A 27,428-nucleotide genomic window follows, 5' to 3' on the forward strand; every position below is an offset into this window, starting at 1 on the left:
TAAGAAATAGATTTAGAAAATTGCTTTCAAATGACACTTGAGTCGATCACCTGTTAAAATATTCAGTTTTTTTTCCCTTTTTTAGAAATTTCATAGTGGATTTGAAATAAATTATACATAGATAACTAATTTTTAAGAAATCTGGTAAATAAGCTTAACACAACTAAATAATAGTTAAAGTTCAACAAAACCTAAAAAAATCTTGCTATAATTAAAATTTATGTTAATATTTTGTATCATTTCCATCGAGTTTGTAGGTATTTTGATCTTTAATATGAGAGTTAATTTAAGTTAAAAGAGATTAAAGGTGATATTCTTATGTAAACGAATTACGACTGTATCCTACTATTATCAAAATATTATTACTGAAAATACATTGACTTATACAAACGAAACAAACATGACACGTATATTGGACTAAGGTGCTAACTATTTTGGAGCTTATAATGACTAATATAATAGTAATTACGCAATAAATAATATCACATTCTTAAGATTCAAACGGAACCGTTAAACGAGTCGCTTATTTCAATATGATAACGAAGTCTATGGTATCAATATTGACAATATTCTGTTGCCGCTCATCTTATTTACGTCTCTTCTATGATCATTAACATATAAAGATATACAATGTGTCTCTAGGATAGGCTTGCTTAATTTAAATTTTCGCGCCAAATTTTAACAAATTTTATTTATCGATAGTAACGTGTTATTTGACGATCTAAGTAGACTTATTTATTTATTATGTATCATTGCAGGATAAAATATAAATATCTATTATTAATATGGATAGTATTAATATTACTATATATATATATATATGTATGATATATAGAATAATATGAACATCTATTGTTATAAATAAAAATGTGTAATAAAATTTGTTAAAAGTTGTATTAAGAACATTGTCGTTATACGTATTTATGTTAATTTTAACTTATCAAAGTCACGATTTGAATATTATTAGAATTATAAACAACAGTATTTATGATAAAAGAGATTATGAAGTGACATTACCAGTAGAAATTTCTAGAAGTTATTTGCGATATTTTATTATTTCGTCCCGCAATGTGCAACTTTCAAAATTTTTTACATCTCTCTATAATATCTCTTTCTTCCTTTATAATAAACTTTAAATTTTCATTGCAACACACCAATGACTTCTTATCCCGAGTTTGTACGATTTAGAAAAGAGAGACGAAGCTTTATTATATATATATATATATATATACATATATCGACCTGTAATATCGACATGCTTTTCAACCATCGAGATATAAAAATAGAGTATGCGGGCCATGTGTAATTGAATGCGATATAGGAATAGAAAGAGAACGCTGCATAAAGGTTTCCTTTATTTTCGTCGTTGTTCTCGTCTTGTGTATTGTACGTTGACGCTGTTCGTTGATCGGTATTACACTTAAATACCTACTGTATGACCGTGCGTAGGTTATTAGACAAAGACATAAGAGGTCCTTATTCAGCATTCTCTTTCTATTGCTAGATCTCTTTTTCAGCTCTCTCGCAGTCACGCACTCTATCTTTAATCCCTATGTTTTCAAATATCCGCCATGAATCATGGATATAGCAAATCTGACAAGCACTTTGTGATACGTATATTATTCAAAAACAATTTATGACCACGATCCAATAATTCCTTCTTGTTTATACTTCTTGGATTTATTAATCATTTCTAAGTACGCAACACTATGTATTCTTGGTTTATACAACGGAATAGGTAAGTGCACATGTTGTTGAGTTATTGGAAGAGTGATACAAAAAGATTGGCACAATCATTAGGAAAACAGTTTGAAATAGAATATAATTAATCACTCTGTTATTTAGCAAGAAAACTTTGTTTTTTTTTTACAATATGATTAATAGTATTGTTTACTGCTAGAACAAGGACTAAAGTCTGATCTTAAACTGCGATGCTGTCCTTGTTAAATACTATAATGTTATTGGATAATTATTCTATTCTAGTAAACGATATTTATTATTTTTAAATAGTTCACTTTTAGAGTTAATTTCTGCGAATATCTTGGAAGTTGCGATTTTTTGAACGTATTACTCTTTTACCAAATCAATCATATTATATTTATCAAATAAAACTTACAACGTTACTCTCAACACATGTTCATGCATTTTTAAAAGACAAAATTAAGTTTATTATTTTCTTCGGTAGATACTAAATCTTTTTGAAGAATCAGTGATACCATAAAAAGAGAAATGAAACAAAATAAAAAACTAGATGCTTTCTAACGACAAAAAAGTCGAAGGAAGAAGGAAAACGGAAATGATTGTAATTTGTAATATCATAAGTAACGTTCACCGATTCTCTACAGATTAATTGTTTTTTATACAATAACGAAAATCGTCTATTTCTAATTAAGCGAGATTTATCTTGGGTCGATATCGTAGAACGCTTAGAAGTTTCTGTAGGTAAATTATCGACCATCGGGAAATACGATGAAAACGTGATTTCTTGTAGAAACTCTAGTTAAAGGATCAGTCTTTTTGAAGTTCGAAACATTTGGACTAAGCTTCTCAATTATTGAGGCAAAAGTTATACTGTAAACCACGTGGAATTCGTGATTTCTTCCGAATCGATCGGATTAACGAGTTCGTCCCGTTACAATAGCAGCACCAACTTTTTGACGTTAAAATTAACACAGTGACACTGTGCCTCGTTAGCTCGACGATTAGTTTGAATTTTTTAATCATTTTCGCAAACCTAGTTTTTCTTTTAAATAAAGGTGAGTCGCGTATGTGTTTTTAGTTGGATAGTTCTTTTAAAACGCAAGCAGAAATGGATGAAATAAACTAATGATTTTTAGAACTACAATGCACAATGATACAAGTTTGCACAGATAAGCTAACTGAGATGCTTTATAAACTTTTTAAAATGAGCGATTTTTGTTAAATTTTATTCAAATTTTCTACGTTATATAGTACCGTTTTTTATTCTTTTTAATACTCAATAAGGAAAACTATTTGTTGGCTTTGCAACGTAGAATTGTACAGTATTTTTAAAGCATTCTTCTTTTATTAGAGATTTACAAACTCAAATACTCGAAGTGCGAAAAAAAGAAGTGAAATTTTATCGTTTGTAAATTAAGTTAGACGCAATTCGAAGTTAGCTAGATTTTATCGCTCGGATCTAACGTAGATTAGGACGAAATTAAATTTACCTCGACCTAGGTCATATCACCATATAGATCGTTATACCAGATCAGATTGATCTTAATTCCCGAACGTGAAAACTAAGATCCGAAGTCTGCTTTATTTACACCAAGCCAGGGTTAGGTTCCAATTACTTGACTATTCATGAAATAAACGAGAAGATACAAAAGAGGCCAACCCCGACGTAATGCTTATGGCAGTTACGGGGTTGGACCTCGTGTAGCTATTCAATATCAGGAGAAGGAGAGGTTTTCAGTGGGTAGAGGCGCTACCATTTTGCCGAGTTCCACGTAATCCAGCGGCCGCACGGGTTGCTGGGTATGCGTAAGTGCATTTTCCCCTCCTCGCGCAGAAAAAAAGAAAAAGAAGAGAAAATAAGATAGAAGGTTCCAATTACTTGCACTTACACAGTCTCATTTTCCCTTTCAGCATCAGCTTAGCGAGCTAAAATATTTTTGTAGCTTATCGTCATACGCTCTCGTCATCCCATAAAATTCATTCATACGTCTAACCTGCAATCACCTACTCAAAGTTCAATCTCGCAATTCTCAGTCACTTTGTAATAATCGTATTGATAATTAAGCGGGGATAGTTAATCTATTTCAAGTTTCAAGCACCATCACCATCACGAACTCACCACGAACCACAGATCCAAGACTAATTTCGACCCAAGTTGTCCCACTTTCGTCGTTCATAATTTCAACGTTTTTACCTAAACCGATATCGCATCTTCGAAAACTCAAACAGTGTTTTGCTCGTTGGTTTCGTTCCACAAAGTCATCGAGATCTCTTCTCGTCTAAGCTTTGACCTTCTCATAGGACTATTTTCCGGGACGGTGTACGTGCTTCTTCCGGCGAGTTTCAAGGACTTTAAACCGGGAAACCACTTTAACAAACGCCACCATTTCTTCTCAGATTGGTTCACGTTCGAAAGCTTCACAGTGGCATATCTGGCTGGCCTCGATTTTCTCGAACTTTTGCAACAATCGATGTCCTTGTTTTTAATCTCTTTCGAGTCTTCCAGTCTCCCAATGTCCTCGTTGTCCTTCTTATCCACGTTGATCCGCGTCGACTCCACGTTAAGATGCTCAGCCAATGGCTGAGCGTTCTGCTTTAGGCTGTGATGGCCAGAATTTCCGGAACAGTCGGTGCTGTCGTGGACGATTCCGGTCCCGCCTGTTCCCATGTTTCTAGAGCCGATCGCTCGCTGCTGCGATCGTGGCAGACTCGAGTACGATCGTTGCTCCGTGCGAATCGCCAGGCCGGGGATTCTGCAACTCCTTGACAATGTTTCCTGCGAAAACAAGAACGATGCTTGGTAGTTGAGCAGCTTGTGGCATTTGAACGAGGACTCGGGACAAAAATAGAAATCTACGTTCGAGAACCAGGTTCGCAGATCGCGTTCTTACATTCGTCAGGGTGAAGTATCGAGGAGAGAAGTGGTTGTATTGGCGAAATTTGTTCTAGTGGATTTTCTGTCAGTAGAGCATTGAGTGGGACTCGGTGTCGATAGGAATATACTGCCGGTCGTAAATACCAGGGTACGTAACTTGTATCTGTTTGTAACGAATATAAAATTGTAAATTTTTACCTTTTATACATTTTACGCGCATTTTTACATTTTCAAATTTCCCGCAAATGCGTAAACATTCGCAGTTCCATCGTAAGAAACGTATGATGCGAACGAAGCAATAGACTCGCGATAAAATAATTAGAAGATAAGAACCGTGGGAAGCGTGCAATTTATACGAAATATCAATAGGTACCCTGTTACTTATGGCCGACAGTGGTAGATTAGGCGAAGTTGGCTGTATTAATTTGATTCGTGTAAGTCGATTGATTAACGAGAGTAGTAGGGCGATTAAAGGATATTGTGTGCTACGAATGATCGTAATATAGGAATAATGGGATTGTGTAGGAGTTGGAATGTGTTTCTGATTGCTGAAATTGGAGAATATCGTGGAAGTTAGAGTGCGGGTGGTTAGGCGTGTTTTATGTGACATAATTGGGGAAAGTTGCAGTTTACATTATCGAGTTCTGTACTTTTTAATTAATACCGTGGCTCTGAAAGGAAATTCCAAGGGAAAGGGGAGATTCGACTAATATTTTTCGCATTACTGTAATAATTTCGTTTAAGAAATTGAAAGAAGCTGTATTATTTACAAATTACCAACTAACCCTTTAATGCCTAAATGAACTAATCTCTTTCAAAGCAAACTATGTCCCATCGAATACAACCTGGTTTCTTAATCGACCCATACGGACTGATCCAACAAAGTTTCATCAGATAAAGGAGCATAATTGGTTATCAATCAAGTGGACCATTCTACTAGATTAATCTAGACCCAATTTCTAATTATGTGGTACATGCTGTTACACCTAAAGAAGTACACTGTGACTCACCATGAACGCAACTCGAAATTTGTTCGACATGATATTATATAAAATCGGGTTAATCGACGTGGACACGTAATAGAGTACGCCAGATATGTAGGTCATCAGGGTATAAAGGAACTCGTCCAACTTGCTGTTTGAGCTCATGTGGTCCTCCGAGTTCGTCCCGTGTGTGGCGACCAGTCGCTGTACGTGAAACGGCGCCCAACAAATAAAAAACGCTATCACCACGGCAACTGTAACACAATTCCACATTTTATTTGTTAGATTTTTTTAAATATACTACGTACGTTCGAAACAAGAGAAAAAAATGTCAAAAAACGAAGATACAAAGTGTTCTTATTCCATAGGTAATGTTAGATTCCAGATTGATCGTTCTAACCGGTACCAAGAAAGACTGTTACGGAAACTGTGTGAGATTTATTTGTTATCGGTTTGTTTCTCGTAGCTATCGTTCTCTCGTGGCTCGCCGTTTTATTATACGATCGAGAAGCAAGATTATCCTAATAACCGAGTAACGAGTTTGGTCTATCTTGCTATTTCGAAACTAGATTTTCCAGTGAAATTACAAATAAGGTTCCGAACGAAAGTTCTTTACTACAGGCGCGACGATACGATTATCCTCTGTTATTCTGAGCCGTTATTCTGTCCGACGATTGTCAAATCATAGCAGCCTGTGACACAGGGTTCGTACAGCTCGCAATGTCATCGCCGCTGCATCGTTCAGGGGCTGCGAGCGGTGGTTCTCCCGGTAACTCAAATTCGCGATTATCGAATCTATAATTTCGACTTGTCTCTGTTTGCCCAATGCCAGAAAGAAACGGAATTAAGAATTTATTAATATTAACTAGTTTATATTCGGTAATAAAGAATGTAAGATTGATACAACTACTTCCAATCTTATATGCTACGAGATATATCAATATAATACAATGGTAACTGTAACAATAGGAAGTGGTAACGCAATGGAAATGGTAACGCACGACATTCGTAACAAGAAAATAAAGGCGCGAGGCCAGTGGTACAGGCCTTTTTATTCACTGGCCTTCACCACAAAGAAGAGGGTAGTCCACGTGCAGACGCAACTTCGCCTTTGACGACTGCTGGTATCAGGGGTGGTATCAGAGCTCGCATTCGCATCCCTCGGGCGTCAAATACGGAGCAGCGATAGATACAAAAATTCGGAGTATTTATATGGTTAGAATAACAAGAGGTTGGTAGGCCAACGTCATAAATTTCACGTCTGTTTCGTACCTCGCCGATGATTACATCGCCGATAAGTCGTTCGCGATAATTCCTATGTTCGCCGGAACAAATCGCAGAGGGTGTAAGATTTGTGATTTTTTAGCAGATCGATACTATCGTAATCCGAATAACAAAGTTCTATTTAATTTCACGTCAATCCGGTCCTTAACCAATGACAGAATCAAAACTTTTTGACTATAGGATTACGCGAACAAATTTATAAGTTCTAATTATCGTCGCGTTGGGAGTACTCTATTTTTTAGAGTGAAACTCGAGTGTCGTTTGCAAGGGAAAACACCGTAAAAGTTAGGTAGGATTAATGGTGGCTGAGGAGATTGATGAAGTTAATCTTTTAGGTGAGTTGATCTTCGTAATTATTAATTAAAAACCGGAACAACTGCCATTGCAGCTAATTTTAAAATATTACATTTATATAATCGAAAGTTTTATAATCCTTCGTTGGAGAAGAGGAAATCTACAATAGCGTAACAAATTTTTCTTTCATCGTTGTTCAACTAAACGATCTATTTCTTCTTTCTTTTTGTAAATAAATTATAACAGGAAACTAATAATTTTATCTTATATATAAAATTATATCTTGTAATCGGATCCTTATCGTTATTGTAAATTCTGCAATTACGTACGTAGCTGTCACGTAATTTGTGTAATTTTGTAGTTTGTCATTTACAAAAGCGTTTCGCGTTAAACAGATGTATCCAGCAAGATCAAAATGGATTTTGATAAAACAAAATGGAACAACTGCTTTATGGAACGTGGCTCTTTCTCCTTTTAAGAAAATTGATGCAGGATCTCCTAAAATTCAAATCCCAGGATATCGTCCGGCAATATCAGAAATTTTTCATCTCGTTCATTCGGGAGGAGAAAACTTTTCGTCGGAGGAAGTATCACCCAGTTTCCCTTCGTTTCGTTTAAACTGCTTCGTTCCACGGGTGCGATTCGAGTCTTGGTGTGAAAATCCCGGTCATTTTCTCAATTTCAATGGAAACCAGTTTACATAACTCACATAAATTTGCGACGATTTATCATCGACGCAATTTTCTCCTACTTTACGTTCAATCTGTTGCTTTTCGCTTCGGAAGGAGAGGAAAGATGGGGAACAAAATCGGAGAAGAAGATAATCGAAATGTGTCGCGACGTTTTGGTCCAAGCGCGTTATTCTCGGCGAGTTCATGCGATTACGAGGCGATATTGCGCGGGCCGCTTTTCAAAGAATATGTAAAGACTGGAATTGATATGCGACTGAGGTCAAGATCAGTCGAGTTATGGCATTTCATAGCATCGTGCCGCGTACGCTACCTTTGAATAATTCATCCACAAAACTGGATGTACGTTCGGCTCGTTGATTTTGCTTTCTTTCCAGAAGTAAGCTTCTCCGCCCTTTCTTTTTTTCTCCAGTCGCACATTTTTTCCATTATTTCATTATTTTGAAGTTTTGTCCCTTCGTTCTTATAGCCCTAAGTTTATTATTCTTCCTTTACGCGTCTGCTATGTATTTCTATTCGGTATTTTATTCATATTCTTTTTACCAAATGTTATTGTAATGTAGGTGTAAAGGTGAGGGACTAAGATCAAGCGAAGCGTTACAGATCAGAAATATCGCTCGAGCGTGTTCGAACTGCTTCGAACAAACACGACATATTATTCCGAAGATTCCTACAGGTAAACGTTCGAAATAGTAGACTTTCCGATTAAATACCCCCTGCATTCGGCTCTATCGTTCTATCGATCCAATTCCGTGGGACTTTGAACCGGATTCTACTTAAAAAAACATCTTCCATAATATAATATCCATGGAAATTTATAATCTTGTTATTACTAAAGTTTGTATATACGATAGAAGAGGGAAGTATCGATCGAACGAGTTTAAGCTGTATGAAACAAGCGCATGGAACAATTTTGAAAATTCCTAGCAAAAACTGTGCTAAATTAACCTGAAACTTTGAGATACATCGATAGAATCAGTGGAATTGTTGCTTCGAACTTTCGGATATGTACCGATATGTAATCTAGTTCTAACTTTTTGCTCATATTAAACGTGTAAACGTACTTGAAGTTATAGGTACTAGCGTTCCACGGTCTCTTAATTACGTTATATTTATTTCAAAGCAAATTCTGTTAAAAAAATTTTCTTTCAAAAAATGTTGATTATCAAAGGCACGATTGAAAAAAAAAAAAAATAAATGAGAAAACGTAAAAGTATCAAATATTGTTATTCGTTGTATGTTCTATTATTATCTATCGTACAATATCGTTATATCGTCGTTATTAAGAGTTGCCTAACAGCTTACCGCGGAAGCTCGAAGAGTACACGTTTCACGCATATTCGCAAGATCCCAATACCATTTAGTTCTGGAAGAAGTTTTCTTAAGGTAACGCGCCATAATATCGAGACGAAAGTCAAACACTATCGGCGAAGTTGGATATGGCGCGCGTGGTAGCTCGTAGCTCAAAGAGCAACGGAATGGATATCCTGTTTGTGAAACGCGAGACGTGACCCGTGTAAATTCTGCCCCTAAATCGGTCCACGCGGCGCTTAAAAATTCACCGAGGATGATTCCTCCTGAGACGTTGAGATAAACCGTGTTTTCAGCCTTCTTCCTGTTTCGAGCACACATTTCGTTTGTAATACTTTTCGTGCGGTTTTTCACGAAGATTCGCCTTAAAAGGCGACTTTAACAGGTTCAATAGGTTTGGAAGTAAAGTCGAACGAATAATAACGAAATACGTACAAGTCAAATATTATCCGACGTAATATCTCAACATTTCTAAAAAATACCATTGCGCTGGATTATAGCGACGGCTGTACGAGTCAATGCAATTTTAGTTTTTAATTAACTATTTGGAAATTAATCTTCCGTTAACTATTTTCACGATCGTTAGTAAGAAATAGGAATTGCCATTGCGGTTCGTTTCAAGGCATCTCGATTTACGATATTACTGTAAATATATAATATAGAGCTGCTTAAATTAATCGCGGTGTAATTTGAAAAAAATCTTTCTTTCTGTGGAAAATATACATATAGATATATAGAGATAGGGGGTAAATAAATAAATTTTGTTGAAACATTGCTCCATAACTTGTTTTACACCTGCGGATATCGATATGTATTTCGCGGAATACTCGTCAACTATCTAAAAGCAATTTTGTTACCAACGATATATAATATTTACTTGTGCTACTGTAATTAAACCGTATCCTGCTGTCAAAAATAAGGAAGTCTTTGGATATTTTGCGCAACAGTGTGTACCATCAAAGATACAACATATTAAATTCTCCCCCTCCGATCGAATCGATAAAACGAGCTTATTAGTCGGCGAAGCTGGCTAACCGAGGATTACTTGTTTTTCTTTTGCCAACCGCTTTTTGCCTCTATTAATTGAACGAAGTTTTTACGTGATTAAGATAAGAAATTCATGCGTACGCGTTTGCGCCTTGTTTATATACGTCTGATAAATGACCATTAACTAACGGAAATGATGACATATGAAAGAAAGAAAAGTAACGAGAGTAAAACGGTCGGGGAACTTTTGCTGCATTGTAATTGGTAAGCGGAATAATCAACGTCGAATCGAATGTATCGAGTTCTGTAGAGTAAGCGACTACAGTGAAGCAGGAATCGGGAAAAAATCGAGGTCGTCGTCATCGATCATCGTAATCGACGAAACGGGACAAGACAAGAAAACGAGTAGTAATACAAACTACTTTTTCGTCAAAACGGAAGCGGAAGGAAATCAATTATTCTCGAACGACGATAAATTTTCCTCCTTTGAGAATAAGCCGGGAAAAATATACAGGCGTAAGCCACGTAGAAGCTAAATCGATTCGCTTCTCCGAGATTAATCATTTATATTTGAGAAATTACACATCAATCGTGTATTCAAGCAAAGCGTGGTATGTACGGAACCACAATTTCATTCCAGGACCTTGTTCGTTGCAGAATCAGTTCCTCTTGGCATAAATTGAAATACGTCTACATACGTAGTTCGGAGTAATTTATTCCAAAATTTACGGTTTAAAGCAAGATTGCCATTCGACACGATGAATTAAACGAGATAATATTCGAGATACACGTAATGCACGAAAATCAGTTTCTCGAACGTTTTCGAATCTCCCGCTACAGTCACCGCAAATAGTCCCCGTTAAGATAAAACAGGAAATGTCGATATCGGTCATTGTGATATTCGCAGGAAAAAAACAGATAATAAGACGGAAAGACGGTCTTGGTTTTTTTGCTCGTTTACCTTGCATTCGATGCTTTAAATGCATTTAATGCAACGCAGTTGTGCCTCTGAAAGGAGCATCTGCTGCGTTCGACGTCGTTTCCGATTGGATTTCTGCTAATCCCCTGCAAAAGAATGTGTGCCAACCCTGCACCAGATATTTAAGTTTGATTCTTTGTTTGCGAACGTTTGAACGTCTCTCCTTTGATTAAAGTAATTTGATGATTATTGTTTGCTGTAAATTGCAAATGGCGTTATTGCATGTAAATAAGATGGAAGAGTCGACGATAGAAATGCTTTAAAAAGAACTCTCGTGAGAATTCAACGTATCGTAGATTTCAACAAAATTTAATCGACAAAAATTCTTAATTTTGCGAATAACGTTAATATATTTCAATGAAAATTAATTTCAATATTTAATTTATTAATAATCAATATACAGTGGCTTTAAAAGGTATCGCATTTTTCAACGAAACGCCACTTTATCGGCTCTTATGTTTCGCTTTCATAGTGCTAAATTTTTATAGCCGCGCAAAGATGCTACCAAGTGACGAGAATTTCCATATACTCGTACCGAGTTAATTGGCAGGTAAAACGTGCCAACACTTTCGGTAACCATCGTACGTATTACAATCTATTTTCTTTTATTATTTTCTACTGCATTAAGCGATATTTAAGAAACAATCGTGGTTATTCAAAAATGTATTACCAATTTGTTGGAACTGCAAAAACCGGCATAGGACTATTTATTATCCTATTCGAATAAAGTCGAAGGGACGTACATAAATCTTCTGTTTAAAACATCAATCTTCTGGATCATTATCAGCTCCACGACGAATCTCATTCTCCACTTTGGTTTCTTGCTTATCCCTTTCCAAATTTTTCCCTCGATAATCTCCCTTTATCGTTGCAAACTGAAACTCGTTCAAATTGGAGATTTCGACAACTATTTAAGAAACACAATCTCTCTTTAAAAGGATCGATCCAGTGAAGTGAAGTTTCGTCAAAGATTGGACGATAGGATTAGGAACTGTCGATCGAGTGGAAGAACAGAAGACTGGAAGAACATTCTTTAAAAATCGTACCGTTGTTCGTTGGATCGAGTATTACATATCGAGTAGTATGTATTCACTTTGTAGATAATAATTAAGAGATGATAAAAATAATTAAGATATAATCCTAGTAATTGAAACTGAAACCAACGATACGATGGAATCGGCGTTGTGAAAAATAATCTAGCGTAATAATAAATGATCTATGACTTGATACAATTACGTGATTTAATTATGTAGATACGAGTTACTCTGCAACATAATTAGACAGACACTGACATTAATTACAGCCATGAATTCCAAAACGGCTCAGGTCCATCGAGGAAATCAATCTTTTTTCTTAATTCGATATCGAATAATGTTCGTTAATCCATTATCGTTATATTGTATTATATTTTGGATATTTTATATATTTTCTCATATTATGCGCGTTTTGCGAATTTTTCCACTTTTAAGTTTCACATAAACGCATAAAATCTCATAAAAATCTGCAGTCTATCCGTAGTCCTCTCTTTTCTCAAGGCAAAATTTAATTTCAAGTATTTTTTCTTTATTTATTCATTGACGTGATCAGAATCCGTGTAAACTGTAAATGTCATAGAAAGCGTGGATTCTCATCTGTCGCATGTATTCTGGTCGAGCAAGTTATTTTTTTTATTAGATTAACGATCGAAATTATCGACTCGCGTTATAATTACAGCAATTAGCAGATATCTAGACATCGAGTTAATACTCGTTCGTTTGTTATTGTCTTTGAATTTGATTGAAATTGTAAAGTCATTCTCTGGCTAGATCGGCCATCATTAAAATATTATGCGACGGATCTTACGAAGAGACGTGTAAGTACGCTAACTTGGAAAACAAACGTTTAATCAATTTAATCATTTTTCGTCATTTACAATTACCTTCTATATGCAAATATTGCCCACATTTTTTGCTGTTACGATACTCTGTATAATTTGATTTGTAAAAAATACACTTACGGATATAGAAAATTCTCTAACTATTTTTAAATCAGCTTGTATCACGATGGATACCTTGATTGGACTTTTCTACATCTATTAGTAAGTTACACAGGCTTATTAATTATCCGCTGCAAAATAGTTGGGAAACATAAAAGTTCTCAAACGATAAAAACATATTGTACGAGTTGATTCTTTCTAGATTTACTTCCATTACTTCAGGGAGAAAATTCAAAAATTATTTTTCTCGTTGTGCGCTATAAAATGATCGTATGTCGGAGAACAAATATTTTTTAGGTTAACGCCAATTTTACCGTCCATTTATTACAAAACAATTCTATCGTTGCATCTCCTACGAAAATCCCAAAGTTGAGGAAGAAAGAATACATCGTCCATGTTCATGATCTAGTTTGATCCCTAATAGAGCTTCTGCAGATTTAGTTTCTTCTGTCAGCTAAACCTATCACTGAACGTAATCTTGCCACACACATTGTAAAATAATTTTAACACAACAACATTAACAAGATGTAATCTGTTGAAATTGTAATATCACAGGGTAAACTAAGCAGATTGCTGTTGACTGCAGCAGTACTTTAGAATAAAAAGATTTCATGCTACGGGGTGCATGAAACACGCGAGACTCGCCTCGGGAGCTGTACATTAAAAAACAATGAAAATATATTATTATTATTATATGTAATTATATATCATCTTTATAGAAGATACTCAAAATGACCAGGTTGCACTTTAAGGCAAGCTTGTGAACGTTTTGCCATTCCGGCTATGCTCCGAATGGATCCTGGTGTTTACCCAGTTTATTGGAAAGCTTGTTCTATTCAGAGTTTGCTTTGTTCGCAAAGTTCACTATATTTTATAAACGAAAACAAAAATGTTTTGTTACACTTACTGTTCTTTATGCTTTCGACTTGCTTTTACATCAGCAATTGTCCCATTTCCTACCTATTTCCCTTGCGAGGGTAAGAATCGTTTTGGTTGAACCGTCGTACAGCTATTGTCACTTCCACTAGGTAGATTCGATTGCGCACATTGATAACGATAAATATGTATCTTATTGTTGTTCGTTTGAAAGTAATCGTACCATCGCGACTATTATTGAAGTTCCAAAATTAAAGGGAATGAATCAGCCTGTATACTCCGATGGCTGAGTCGAATCGTTGATCAAACTTTCCTACGTCTATATAGCATCGCTTCCATTAGCTGAACCTACATAACCTTATTACCGTAGCCATTATTAAGCCGTTAAGGTGAAAAAAGATAGTTCGTACATAGACGAGCATGCAGTTTCTAGCAGAACTCAGATCACCGGCCGCTATTCTCGTCACGTTCATCAATTCTGCCGAGCCTATCGTCGTGTCCACGATAAACCAGCTCTGTTAATGAATTCACAGGCCGCGACCGGATCATTCGACAGGTACAAGGTTTAATCGTCGTGATATTGCACCGACACATGGTGCATCGTAATATCGCGTTCAGTAATTGCGCAATCCAACATCGATATGGCAGTATTTAAAGGTCAAGTAATACCTAACGTTGTTCTATCTTTTTTCTGCTACCTTTTTTCTCTTTGTTCCCTTTTGTAATTTTTCTAAAGGAAGGAACTTTTACGCGAAGCTTGCTTTATTAGTAATTTCGGTTTTCATTAGTTCACAGATTAAATAAAACCTCAAAACTGCTCTATTTTGTCAGAGAAGGTACGTTTATGCAGCTTCCTTTATTAATTCGAGCAAGTTGTATCGGTACATCGATCGATAGCCATTGAAACGTCGAAGTAAGATAGGAGGGAAGGTTTTTCAGTTGCCTTTTATTAAAATTATAATTTTACGTAAAGCTGCGAATAATGCCGCTTCTTCGATACGTACGATTATGCTGTACGATTGTTCTATTGTTCGAGCGATTGTAAAATAGTTGCCATTTTTTTCGCTTCGAAGGGAGAAATGATGCTCCGTTGGATAAAAGGAAAAGATTCAGCGATATCGTTATATAAAGACGTCGCAGACATAGTTTGTAGACAGACACGTAGTTCCTTTGTCAAGTGGCTCGTGTTCTGTTATTTTAAAGAAGTTGAGTTTGGGGTTCGAGAGGTTCTTCCGTTCCGTTTTCGCTCGTTTAATGAAATATTGCATGTACGAGGCAAATCGATATTTAGAAAAAGAGCCTCCACAATCATTTCTGTAAATTATTGTCATTTTTTACCGCAAGCAAAATAGTTTTCCTTTTTCGTTGTTGTTTTATTCCATATTAAAAATAAAGTTTCTGTAACTCTATAAAAGAAAGAAAGTTTCAACTTTGAATGTCTCGAAACACGATTTTTGCAGATTCGTCTTTCTTAAATTTTAATTTCGTTATACAAGTTCCTGTTAATGAACGACGGGGTTCACAGGTTAAGTAGGTAAGTAATTCATCGTATTTGCACAATACTTAATCATTTCGGCAACCAGTCCTTTTGCAAAAAAAAAAAGAAAAAAAAGAAAAGAAAAGAAAAGACATACGAACGGAACGAGACTATTCAAGCGACTTTTCTATGATTTTATGGAACATTCGAAAAAATGGAAAATTTCGAGATGTTTTATATCTGCGAAAAATCGTTCAAATTTAAGTATTAACAGATATTTGTCTTTTTTCACGATAGCATTTTTCAATTAATTTCGCCATTACGAAAAGTTCATCGAAATAAAAGTTCCAACTTGAACTTGAACTGTAAGATGTTCGTGAAATGTTCGCGTTTCATGGATTGTATTATTACGACTCATTGCAACCGTGCAACAAAGACTCTACGGTTGAATTATGAATTCGTCCCGGAAGTTTACCTACAGAAATAATGCGAATTCCGCGTTTCGTGTGCTGCCGATGTCGTATATGACGTACAATTATAAATTATAAACTCACTCAATTATAAACTCACGATTCCGATTCTGATTTCTCATCGGCCTGGCAAACTACGAATATTAACCAGCCTGTTACGAGATGGAAGTCGATGAGAAAATTCTCGATCAAACTTTCCCATTCAATACGTTTCCATCGAACGTTGCTTTATCGAAATTTCCACTCGAAATTTTCGCTTTGTTGTATTTCCACTTCGAATATTTTGCTATGAGACAGTCGAGTACTCTACAGTTTGAGTATATCCGAGTAATTTTAACAATTCTTGTGCTTGTACATTTATGTTTAATTTATATACATATCTTACATAGTAATTTCTATTTTAATTTATATAATAATTTATATGTTAATTTGTATATTTGTATATTCGTGTATATACTAATTTATATTTATACTGGACGATACTTTTATCAGTTTTATTTGCATATACTCTTTTATTTTAGCCTTTTATGTAGAAAACAGCAACGTGTTTAGTTATCCATATTTCATTTCTCGTCTTACTTCATCGATTTAATATTCGATGAAAAATATAGAAAGACAAAGACACGTAAATATGGAAGAAAAGGGTGTATAATTCGCCCGCGAATTATTATATTCGACGGATCGGTGCGCATTTTCCCTACAATTATAACATGATACTATTAATAATTCTAATTTATATTTATTAATTTTAATTTAATTTATATTTATTAAATTATATTAAATTTACTATTATTTTATTAATTTGCATTTATATTTAGCGTAGGTAATTTTAATCTCGGTTAAATTTATACCATTGAATACAAGATTCGTTTCTTGAAATTCTTGAATGCATGCATAAAATCATTCTTTCTTATTCGAAAACAGATATCAAGGAATCGACATTCCAAGATGATACCCTTTCTATTTCTATAGTATAGACAGAAAGAAACTGCAGATCAGATTTACCAACGAGACTAAAAATAGTCGTTATTATCTCATATGTATATGGATCGCTATTTTAAACGCGTTCGATCGAAGGATAGGATGATTCGTATTCAAATTGGAGAATCTGTCATACGAGATAAATATTCCTCATGATTTATTCCAAGAATCGAAACGTATATATAATTATCTGCGTTTATACAAATTATTTTTCCAATAATCGTTCAACTGTATCGATCGGTGAATGTTTCCATGAAGCGATCGTTTAACTTTAGAAGTAAAAAATTGGTAAAAAATTTACAATAAAGCAATGTCTCAGATTTTTTGTCGATACCGTCATTAATGCTGGAACCATCGATCAATCTTTAAAAAAGAACGTATGTAGATATGTAGATTATACGTAAGCGATTACAATTAAAATGATATGTCTAATGATGCGATAAGTCTAGTTTGCCTCTATGATTGCCGATAGCGGTTTTATTAAATTTATCAATTCGCTTGTATATTTCTACTAGTTTATTTTGCAAAAAATTCCAACCCATAGAACGATTCTTACGTTATACATTTATTAATATTACCGAGCTATAGTTCCATTTTTAGGTTCGTAATCATTTTGCAGAGAATTTTCAAGCAGCTGGAGATGCGATCCGGAAAGTATCTAGTAATTCGAGATTATGGAGATTCTCGAGACTTTCGGAATTTTCGAAAATTACATAGACCAGAATACGGAGCAAAAGTATTTCAGATATAATATTTCCTAATAAAATATTATATCCATCGCTTATTTCGCTATTACTTTGCTCCATATTCTGGCCTAAATAATTGTGTAAGTCTGGAAAATCCCGAAATTCTCGGGAGTCCCAACAATTTCGAATTACGAGATACTTTTGGGAACCCGACCCGACCCCGAGAGAAACTAAATCTCGAGAGATATTTTCACATTCTTGCTCAAACCCACATATTAATTATACTTGTCACTGTTAATTATGCCATTAAAAAACACGGTGAAACAACAACATGGAATAAAATACACTCGACGAAAATAGACCTAGCCCTTTTCAAAAATTAAAATCATCAAACTAAATTTACTTACTTTTAGGTCATCGAGGGTTGGTAGATTTCTGCGTAACTTGTCTCGACTCTTGTTACAGTTACTTATTATCCATTTTTATGTTACTATTTATTTAGTACTTCGTCCTCGTTATTTGGCATTTATTTTTATCATACTATTTACGTAACATTTCATTTCCATCGTATCGTTTCTTCTTTAAATGTAACGTAATGTAGAGAATGTTACGAATTAAAAGTTGATTATTCAAAAATTGTTTTCAGTATACAAGCATAAGTATATTTTAAATAATAATATGTAAATATATATATATATATATATATATATATATATATATATATATGTAAATCGATGATACGATCTCTGGTATGGTTAAAATGTCGGAGGTTTGGTCCAGAAGGCTTTTGTATCATCGCAGTGCTGACGTAAACCGGTTAAAATGGATATCAGTCGGAACAGTTGGCGATTTATGAAGTTGTTATTGGTGCTTTCGATGCACCTGGACTCTTTTACCATAAAGAAGAACAAATTCACGAAATTGCCAATGTTGACAGTCGGTGACAGCGTATTTAGAGATTTAATATTCCGCCTTTGTTCTTTAAAAATTGCCCCGACGCTCATACCGAATGAATAACAAACGTAATTTCTAGAATTCTCCTTTTCTGGTGATATTTCACGAAAATAGTGGTAACTGGGTGGTGTTTTTACGATTCAAGGCAAATTTTCGACATCGATCCTTTTCTCCGTGCAAAGGAATTCTCTTTCTTTGAGTTCTGAACGATTTCGATCTTTATAAATCGTATCCTTCGGGAGTATTTGACATTAACCGAGTCGATGGATCGAGCTCTTAATACTTACACCCTTACGCCCACAACTATCCGGACACTGATGTATTTGCCAACTTTACATAATTACCTCACGTCACTTTCTTTTATGGAGTTACTACGTCGTTTTACGATCTTGATGTTATCTTTGGAAAATATTAAGCAATATTTATTAACAAATAACATTGATCAAGTTGTCACAAAGATGAATCGGTAGGTCTGCGTTGCTGTGTTTTCGCGTTTATCGATCTTAGATGATTCATATCCCTCCAAGGGACAGAGATACCAAACTTTATAGGAAGCGTGAAAGAAGACAGATTGAAAGCAAGAGAATCAGACGTTCTTTTTTACATCTTTACACCCTCGTACCACTCCTATACGTACGTCTTCTCTCACCTATCGTTTATAATAATTTTATAATAATTTCGTAATAATTTGATCGTAGGACAACGTAGTATATCGGATACGTAAGCATCCGGACACTTACGGATGCGAGATTAAACCGCTTACGAGCGAGCAGATTTTAAAGATTCAAAATTTAATAAAGACATTTCGACATTAGTAGCCTACTAATTTGGGAACTTCAAGGTAGTAGCTTTTCCCATTCAAAGTTCAATGCTCCATCGAGTTCGGCACTTCAAAATTTAATGGATCGTGAAATGTAGGGGAGGCCCAACGAAAACAGGATATATTGGTAAAACCAGGAGCTGCTATTATTTCTAAAACGATTTGAAATTTTCCACGTCAATACAGTCGGTGATTCTTGTCATTTGGCTTGATGTCTAAATAAAATACAAGCGCGTTACACGTGTGCCTTCTAACGTTACGATACTTTCCGTATTTGCCGATTCTCTGATATAATTTCCAACGAATTTTAAGCTTTGTAATTATTGAAATCGTTCAGGCAAGTATCTTTCGCTATGAATTATACCATTTGTCGTGTATTAAAATATGGTGGTACCGATAACTTATAATATTTATAAAATTGTTATATACGCAAGTTATGTTCATGCTACAAACGCATCAAGATTCTTACATTAACATCAAGATTATTTCAAGATTTAACAAAGCGTTTTAGTATCACGAGTATCTTGAATCAGTTCAGAAGTTCTCAACCTGTAAAATTTCATCGATCGAACCTTCGAAATTCATTTACGAATCCATTCCATTCGTTATTTCCTTTTCCTTTTGAAGTTTCAAGTGAATCTAGATTGACGATCAATGGGAGATATTTCAGTTCCTAAATGAATAACGATTCCTGTGACTGATCTTGATTGACACTTTCAACCCTCTCAATTGAATCGAGCATCATTCCTCCGCGATCGATGTAATCCTTGATCGAAAGAACATCCTAATATATCAAAACGTTTACCAGAGTATCTTTTCGTTAATGAGGTTTTTGGGATTTGTAATTTCACGGACGCCTGACAACTCGACCATGAATTCCGCGAATAATTCCGGTCTCGCAGTAGAGATTCTCATTTCTATATTTTTTCGAAACGTTACGAAAATCCTGTGGGCGACTGTTGTCTACGGTTCGAATAATAACGAATAGCGAATATTAGGTCGTTTCGTGAAGATTGAACACGGTTCCGCTATTTTTCTTCGGGTAATGTGGAAAACTGTTGATTATAAGATACGAATTTTATTATCGTTATAAAGAGACAAAGGATGTTTCCGACGTTTCGAACGTTTCCATTCGATAAAATTTTATTTTTAAGCGAGATACGCTTCGTTCGTGTTATTTCTTTTTCGCCTCACGAAATATCTCTCGCATTATTTCGTTTTACCCTTATACTCCGAATTATGATATTTTTCGATACATTACGCCGTTTATATTCGATTAAGTGTATACCAATCATTACGAGCTAAAGTGTTTATAATTACCGCAAATTGCTGCAATTTAGATCGTAGATTGTAGAGCAGGATATATATTAACAAATTATTTCCTGGAATCATGTATTTTCATACCCGCATGTAGAGGTGTCATTTTGTTTTAAAAATAAATTCCAATTAAAACAAGGATCAGCTACAAGTAAAATGAAAGATATCGAAGTTAATGATCATTTAACATTGACTTTTTACATTTAACGTTGAATTTATCCAAATATTAAAGGTAGATATTATTTCACGCTGAATTATTGAGTTTAGAAACTGGCAACAACGAAGGAATTATTGAATTTGAAGACTGAAAGTAACGGAGAACGACATTTTTAAGAAGAGCGATCATTTTATTATCGACAGAGGTTCCATTTCTTTATTTATTTATCCCTTTTATAGGTCAAAAACTGCCGTTCTGAGAAAGCGCTGATTCGAGTTAAGTGCTACTACCTTTTGATCTAAATCAGACAACCCTTCAGCAAAAGATGTTTCCTTCCCTTTTTCTTGGTTGCACGATCGTTTCCTTGGAGAAAGGATCGAACTCCAGGTCGTCTCTTACCCTTCAGTTCCCCTTTTTAAACAACTCACTAGCTGACACCTGATAGTCGATAGGTTTGACTCTTTCTATACTGGACGATGATAAGGAAGGCTTCTGAATCAAGCTTTTCCGGTTGATCCTTTCCTGATTTTAAGAGAATGAGCATATATAAAATGTTTTCTTTCGTTGTTTAACGTTCGGTACCTCCTTTCGTAACAAGTGGATGAATTATAAGGTCTAAGAATTTAATTAAATGGTCAAATTGATCTAAGATTTAAGAAAAATAATCTTCCGGTTTCAACAAGGAGCTATTCATTATGCTTCTTTTTTTTTAACAAAATTGTTACCTTGATGGTTATCATTTTATGTTCTTTAAATTTATTCATGTGCATTGAGGAAACGTATTTTAGCGAATTAAAATACGACGATGTTGCCAAGACATTTAATCTACCAATGACCAGATGTTAGAAGATTAATTACCATTACATAGAATGGCGAGAATTAGCAATTCTTATTACATAGTAATGTAATTATTTCCTGAATAATATAACAAATTTTTCAAGATTTGGATATATTCCGAGATCTACTCCAATAAACTTTTATATTATACATTTGTGCAATATTTTACTCGTTCATTTGTTTCTCAATAATGTATCAATAATCCCCCCCAGAAGAAGAAGGAACGAATCATTCAATGATACGCATATAGTTTTAAGATCAATGTTCGAAACATTCGTAGAAACCCATTTCTTGAATTTCTATTTATAAATCGACATTTTACATCGATATTAATATTAACGATATTATACAAAAGTTGACGTTTTTCTTATATACTTATACCAATATCATTCCTATCGACTTTAGAAAAGAAAGAAGATATTTCATCGAGTATATTTTCTTTTCTTTTTTCCTTTTTATTCTATATCAATCTCATCCTCTCCTATATTTTTCATTTACTTCGTTTCTCTGTTTTCACAATCAATTGACTTCATAAAGAGATCCACGTTTTCTTTATCACATTTTTCGCTTCGTTTTAACGATCACTTAAAAAATGCCATATCAAACATACCGATATAAAACTGACAAGAATTACTGAAAAATGAAACTCACCGAGCATCTTCAGCACTCTCCTCGACGATTTTCCAGGATGGTGTCTACAGCTTCCACTTTCGCCGCTGCCTCTGCTCCTCTTCATCATATTCGACTTCCTCAGGTTCAGTCCAATCAACGCGTACAGCACCGTAATGAGGACCATCGGGACGACGAAGAAGAAGAACGTGGACAATTCGAACGAATGCTTGACCAGAACTCTCTTCACGGTACACATCACCATCTTTGGATTGCTGTGATGGTGGACAACTCCGACTTGCAACGCCAGTGGCAATGCGACCAACAGACTCATTAACCAAATTACAAGAATCAGCTTCACTGCTCTCGTTAGCTTTGACATCGTTTGCGACAAGAACGGATGACAAATAGCCAAATATCTTTCGACGGTAAAGGCAGTAATGGTCAGCACCGAAGCGTTTGTGGAGGTTTCCGCTGCCAGGCCACGAAGAACACAGAAAATTTCACCGAATATGTACGGGTACTTGAACCAGACCATATAAATCTCTGCTGGGAGACCAGAGACTAATAGCAACAGGTCTGACACCGCCAGACTGAATAGATAATAGTTGGTGGCTGTGTGCATCGACTTGTTGCGTGCGATCACGATGCACGTGCTGATGTTTCCGATTGTACCGGTTATGAAGATCGACAGATAAATCACGGTCACTGGTATTACGATGTATAAAGAGTCTCTGAGAGGCAGGACGGTGTTTGTGGTGTTGGTGAAAGCGGTGAAGTTTTGGAGATAGGTTTGTAGAGCGGAGGAAATAACTTTGGGAGCCAGGGTAGTTGTAGGATCCATGATGAAGGCTGGTCATTCCACGCGAATCGTTGGCGTATTTTTGATAGAATTACGTGGGTTGGTACTAATTGGTTTCCTTTGGTTCAGATACTTGATTCCATCGTTTTCAGTAGCAGATTTAGAGTTTTGTTATTAATAGAAATAAAATCGAGCGTAATTTAGTTTGCGTGTGGTTCAGAGAACTGATTGCATCGTTTTCAATATATCGTGGAATTTCTATTAAATCGTAAAGTTTCAATTTTAAGTTTCAATTTCGTTAGAAATGGCAGTCAAGATCGGTTTGAATTCGTTCGAAGGGTTGGTTGCGTCGTTTTCGGTTGATCGTGGAATAAATTGAGAGTTGTCAGAGTTTTTGTATTACTAATAGAATTTGAAGTTTCGATGGAAGAATGGAAATGATTTGTTCGTACTAAGTTGGAGGCTGGTTAGCTGTTTTTCTTGAATGGAGTGGTCTCTCGGGTAAACTTACTCGTGTGATTTATTTTGTTGGGTCCTCGGAGTACGTTGTACTTGATTTAAGGAAGATTAAGTTTCAAAATACGTAGTCGTCGCTCGTGAATAATTATTTGCAACTTTTCATTTTTATTTTTAAGCGTTCAATTTCGTTGCAGGTGTTTAATCTGGAAGCCTAATTTATGGTCGACACTTTAAATTTCTCTCAGGCACTCAAACTTAGTTCCAAACATTCGAGTTCCTAATTATCACTGATAGAATCTTTGTCGATCACTCAATGTTGAAACTTCTCTTTCTGCTGAAAGCACTTCCACCGTCAATCTCATTTTTCTAACTTCCGGAACGTTGTTACACGAAACTTCTTAGTCTTCCTTAACTTCCAAACTTCCGCTTCTACTCGAATAAGATAGTTTCACGAATATTTTCAGTTTTCTTCAATTTGTTTTCTTCCTCGTCTTTGGCGCTATTTTTCTGCTAAGCTAGAGCAGTTATTTCTTTAATTGTCGGTTTTCAAGCTTCTTTGGACTTGCTTTAACCGTTCTTCTTTTAGGAAATTTCAAAAGAATCCATAGGAAACAGTTGCGTGATGTTATTTCAATCGTTTCAACGTCCTCGACTTTTTAAATTCTTTCCCTGTTAAACCAACGCAGTTTTATCATCAGCTTCCGGTTTTCAAGTCTTTCAGCTCACTGATTTTCCAATTTCCATTAAGAAATTTTAGGGAAATCCATAATAATAAAATAAATCTTTTCGTCTAAAGCAAAGGGTCGGATTCCTTGCAGAAACTTTGTAAAAATTCGCAGAAGACAGGTGAATAATATTTATTTTAGGTATATCGATCTTCAGTCCCCAACTTCCTTAAATCTTCAACTTCTCAGCTTCCTTAAAAAATGTAATGGAAATTCACAAAGGAAAAAAAAAAGAAAAGGAACGGAATAAACAGCAAAATAATATTACTTTAGAACTGTAATAATTTCCTCGACTTCCTCGATTGCAAAACTTTTTCCCCTTTAAACCGAAGCTCTTGCACCCTCGATCTTCAGTTTCCAACTTCTTTAAACTTTCTAATTTGTAGTCATCATAACAAGTTTTTGGGAGAATCCGTAGAAAGCAGTATAACAATTTCTTGGTCTTCCTCGTCCTCGTTACTGTTTTTTCTCAAAACCAAATCACTCGGGCCGGTGATATTCAGCTTCCAATCTCTTCGAACTTCCAACTATCCAACTTCCGACTTCCTCAAACCTTCGACACTGCAACTATGCGAAAGAAATTTTGAAGAAATCCACAAAACCAGTTGAATATTGGTGCGGCTGTGTTTCGAGCTCGAGTAAAACGTGGTACTTTGAATGTTTCGCGGAAAACGGCGAACTGACACGGACGCCGCGCGAATCACGACTGCGTTAGCCCTCGTCGCGGCGAGTGACACCGAGCACCGGCGCTTCTGCGCACCTCCGATCGGCGGAAGCGTCCTCGTAGCTTCCTTCGTTCCTCTTTCCGCGTCCTGATCGTTTCACGTTCTTCTCTTTTGTCCGATTATTCACCCCTTCCTCCAAAATACTCTGCCATTATTCTTCGTCTCCGACTGAAGCAAGAATTTCATGTTTCTTCACGTCCGTTTCTTTTCGACTTCTACTTTTCTTCTTTAACATTCAGCCGAATATATTTGTCGGATAAATTGATTTGTGTACGGGAGAGGGATTTAAGAGGGCATCCACGAGTTTCGAACGAACCAGCAAGTTTGAAAAAATATTTGGGAAAGGGACGAGAGAGAAAGAGAGAGTTGATCGCGTCGTTTTCTGTTTCTTCTCTCTCTCTCTCTCTCTCCCTCTCTTTGAGCGTGTTTCAAATGATGTTAGTCCCCTCATGTGGTACAAGTTTACACGTAATACGTAATATAAGCTAATCGATAATGGTAATATAATTAAATCGAATAATATATTAAATGGTATTATTTTGTGATTGAATTAATCAGCAGCTCGATAAAGCACGATATCGCGTAGACATATGCGTGTATTGTTTAATTTATATCAAGTGATATACAGAACAATCACGATTTAAATGGCAAAATTTCGTGAGCGTGTAGAAGGCCGATAAAATAAGAAAAGAAAATCATTTTGAGAATCGCTCGTTTTTGCTTCATTTTGGAGAAAGTCGCAAAAAGAGAAGCAAGAGGGTTTTCGTTTTCACGCTTATTTATTTATATTTATTTGTCCGTATTATCGTCTATTTAATAGACGAAGATACTGTTCAAAATGCTGGTCTCTTGCGACAATACAAGCAGTACATCTAACAATGATCGCTCTAATTGCAGTCAGACATTGTTCCGATGACATTTGATGCATCGCAGCTACGTCTCCGTCTCATCTCCGTTAAATAAATGATAACGCGAATAAGTGGGAAAAAATATAGTTCAATACTCCGGGAGTAGCAAGATAAGCGAGAAATTCGGAGAAGCAAAACAAAAAAACAGCTTTTTTTAAAGTTTAGCAAACATCGACCGATGTTTCGGCTCTTAAATCGAGCCAACTAATCCAGTGGATTAAAAATTGCTTGTGCGACGTTTCTATTCACGGCGTGATCCATTCGAGGGTGCAACGATTCGCGAAATCATCGAATTGCTTGACTTTCGGAGACTGTCGTGTTAAGTACGCCAATGCTAAAGTTGTAGGCTTCCATAAGTTTCATTAACTCCTGACTGATCTGTTCCATTGATAGCTCATTCGATATTTTTCTGTTTATAAGGCCATTCTACCAAGAAATTCTGTTACCAAAAATGTTTCTTCTCACGATCGCAGCAAGGCGTGACAGTCGTTTTCTTTATAATATGATGCAATATTGTTGTCCGATTTAAAAATAAATCTTCCGCTAAATTGCTCAGGCATTCTATAGATAATTCTAAAGGTCCACGAAATATTTATAATCTCCAGAAAATGAAATGAATCAAACGAATTTTTGACAATTCCCGTTTTTCAAATTCTTCAAGATCGAAATAAAATTCGAAGACGAATGTGCTTGGCGTTCGTCTTCCGAGAAGCTCGAAAGATCTTTTAAAATTGAGATAAAATTCACGGCACGAGAGCTGCTTAGGAATCATCCTCCAAAAATTTAACGAATGTTTTAAAAGCTGAAATAGAATTCCAGGTAAAAAGAGATCTTCCAAAAGAACATGGATATCTACCTATGCATGGTTTATCGATAACAATGTTTATATTTCTAAGAATGTACGTATAAGCGTTCGAGATGATTTAATTGAATTGTGAGATTTTAAATTGTCCAGATTATTAAATAATAAAGTTAATTAAATTACTATATCGTAAAAATGAAAATTTGACGTACATTCCACAAATTCATATAGACTAATTTTAATTATCTTAAATCCTGATAAATTTTGCCGTACGAGCAAATTTTTATCTATTAAATTAAATTGAACTGAAAAAGTTCATTAAATCCTCGCACGCTTTATTTCTCATTAAAATTCTAATTAATTAAATTTAATTAAGCTAAAGATGAAATGAGAATTTTATAGAGGTTCTTTTTTGAAAAAATGGAAACACGATACAAAAAGAAACAAAACAAATAAAAATCGAGATATATAAGGTTCGCTTTTATTCAAAGAATTTTACTATGAATTGCTGGATCTTTATGAGTACGAATGGAAATTTATTTTAATATTTGACAGCGTACAAGATTTTTTATTCCAGTTTAATCTGTCCAACTACTAACAATTTATCTATATTTTTAAACTTTTTATTACAATTTAACTTTATTTACAACTATCTTAAAATCTTGACTTAATTTTAATCATAATTTTAATAATTATACGATTGTTAAACTTCTCATAATCTACAAAATCGATATATAGCGCACTG

The 27,428-nt window shown here is 35.2% G+C and overlaps 1 protein-coding gene across 2 annotated transcripts; it reads right to left on the reverse strand.

Annotated features, from left to right (window-relative positions):
* Positions 1 to 340: 340 nt before the first annotated feature.
* On the reverse strand, positions 341 to 25,360 carry LOC100643203 (pyrokinin-1 receptor). Of its 2 annotated transcripts, XM_048408046.1 has the most exons (4): positions 24,517 to 25,360; positions 22,305 to 24,441; positions 5,587 to 5,813; positions 341 to 4,477 (listed from the first exon to the last, which is right to left on the reverse strand). In XM_048408046.1, the coding sequence occupies exons 2-4, from the start codon at positions 23,104 to 23,106 to the stop codon at positions 3,923 to 3,925; spliced, it is 1,584 nt and encodes a 527-aa protein (XP_048264003.1). In that variant the 5' UTR covers positions 23,107 to 24,441; positions 24,517 to 25,360; the 3' UTR covers positions 341 to 3,922. The 2 variants fall into 2 exon arrangements, with proteins under 2 accessions (XP_048264003.1, XP_048264002.1); XM_048408045.1 differs by having other exon boundaries at positions 22,305 to 25,360.
* Between the last annotated feature and the right edge of the window lie 2,068 nt (positions 25,361 to 27,428).

Source organism: Bombus terrestris, chromosome 8 (assembly GCF_910591885.1).
Source record: "Bombus terrestris chromosome 8, iyBomTerr1.2, whole genome shotgun sequence".
NCBI classification, from domain to species: domain Eukaryota; kingdom Metazoa; phylum Arthropoda; class Insecta; order Hymenoptera; family Apidae; genus Bombus; species Bombus terrestris.

Coding starts and splice junctions, on each gene's coding strand:
- LOC100643203 (XM_048408046.1), bottom strand. CDS start 23,106: ATGGATCCTACAACTACCCTGGCTCCCAAAGTTATTTCCTCCGCTCTA. Junction 5,814..22,304: donor GAGAGTGCTGAAGATGCTCG/GTGAGTTTCATT, acceptor ATTGTGTTACAG/TTGCCGTGGTGATAGCGTTT. Junction 4,478..5,586: donor AATTTCGAGTTGCGTTCATG/GTGAGTCACAGT, acceptor TTGTTTTCGCAG/GAAACATTGTCAAGGAGTTG.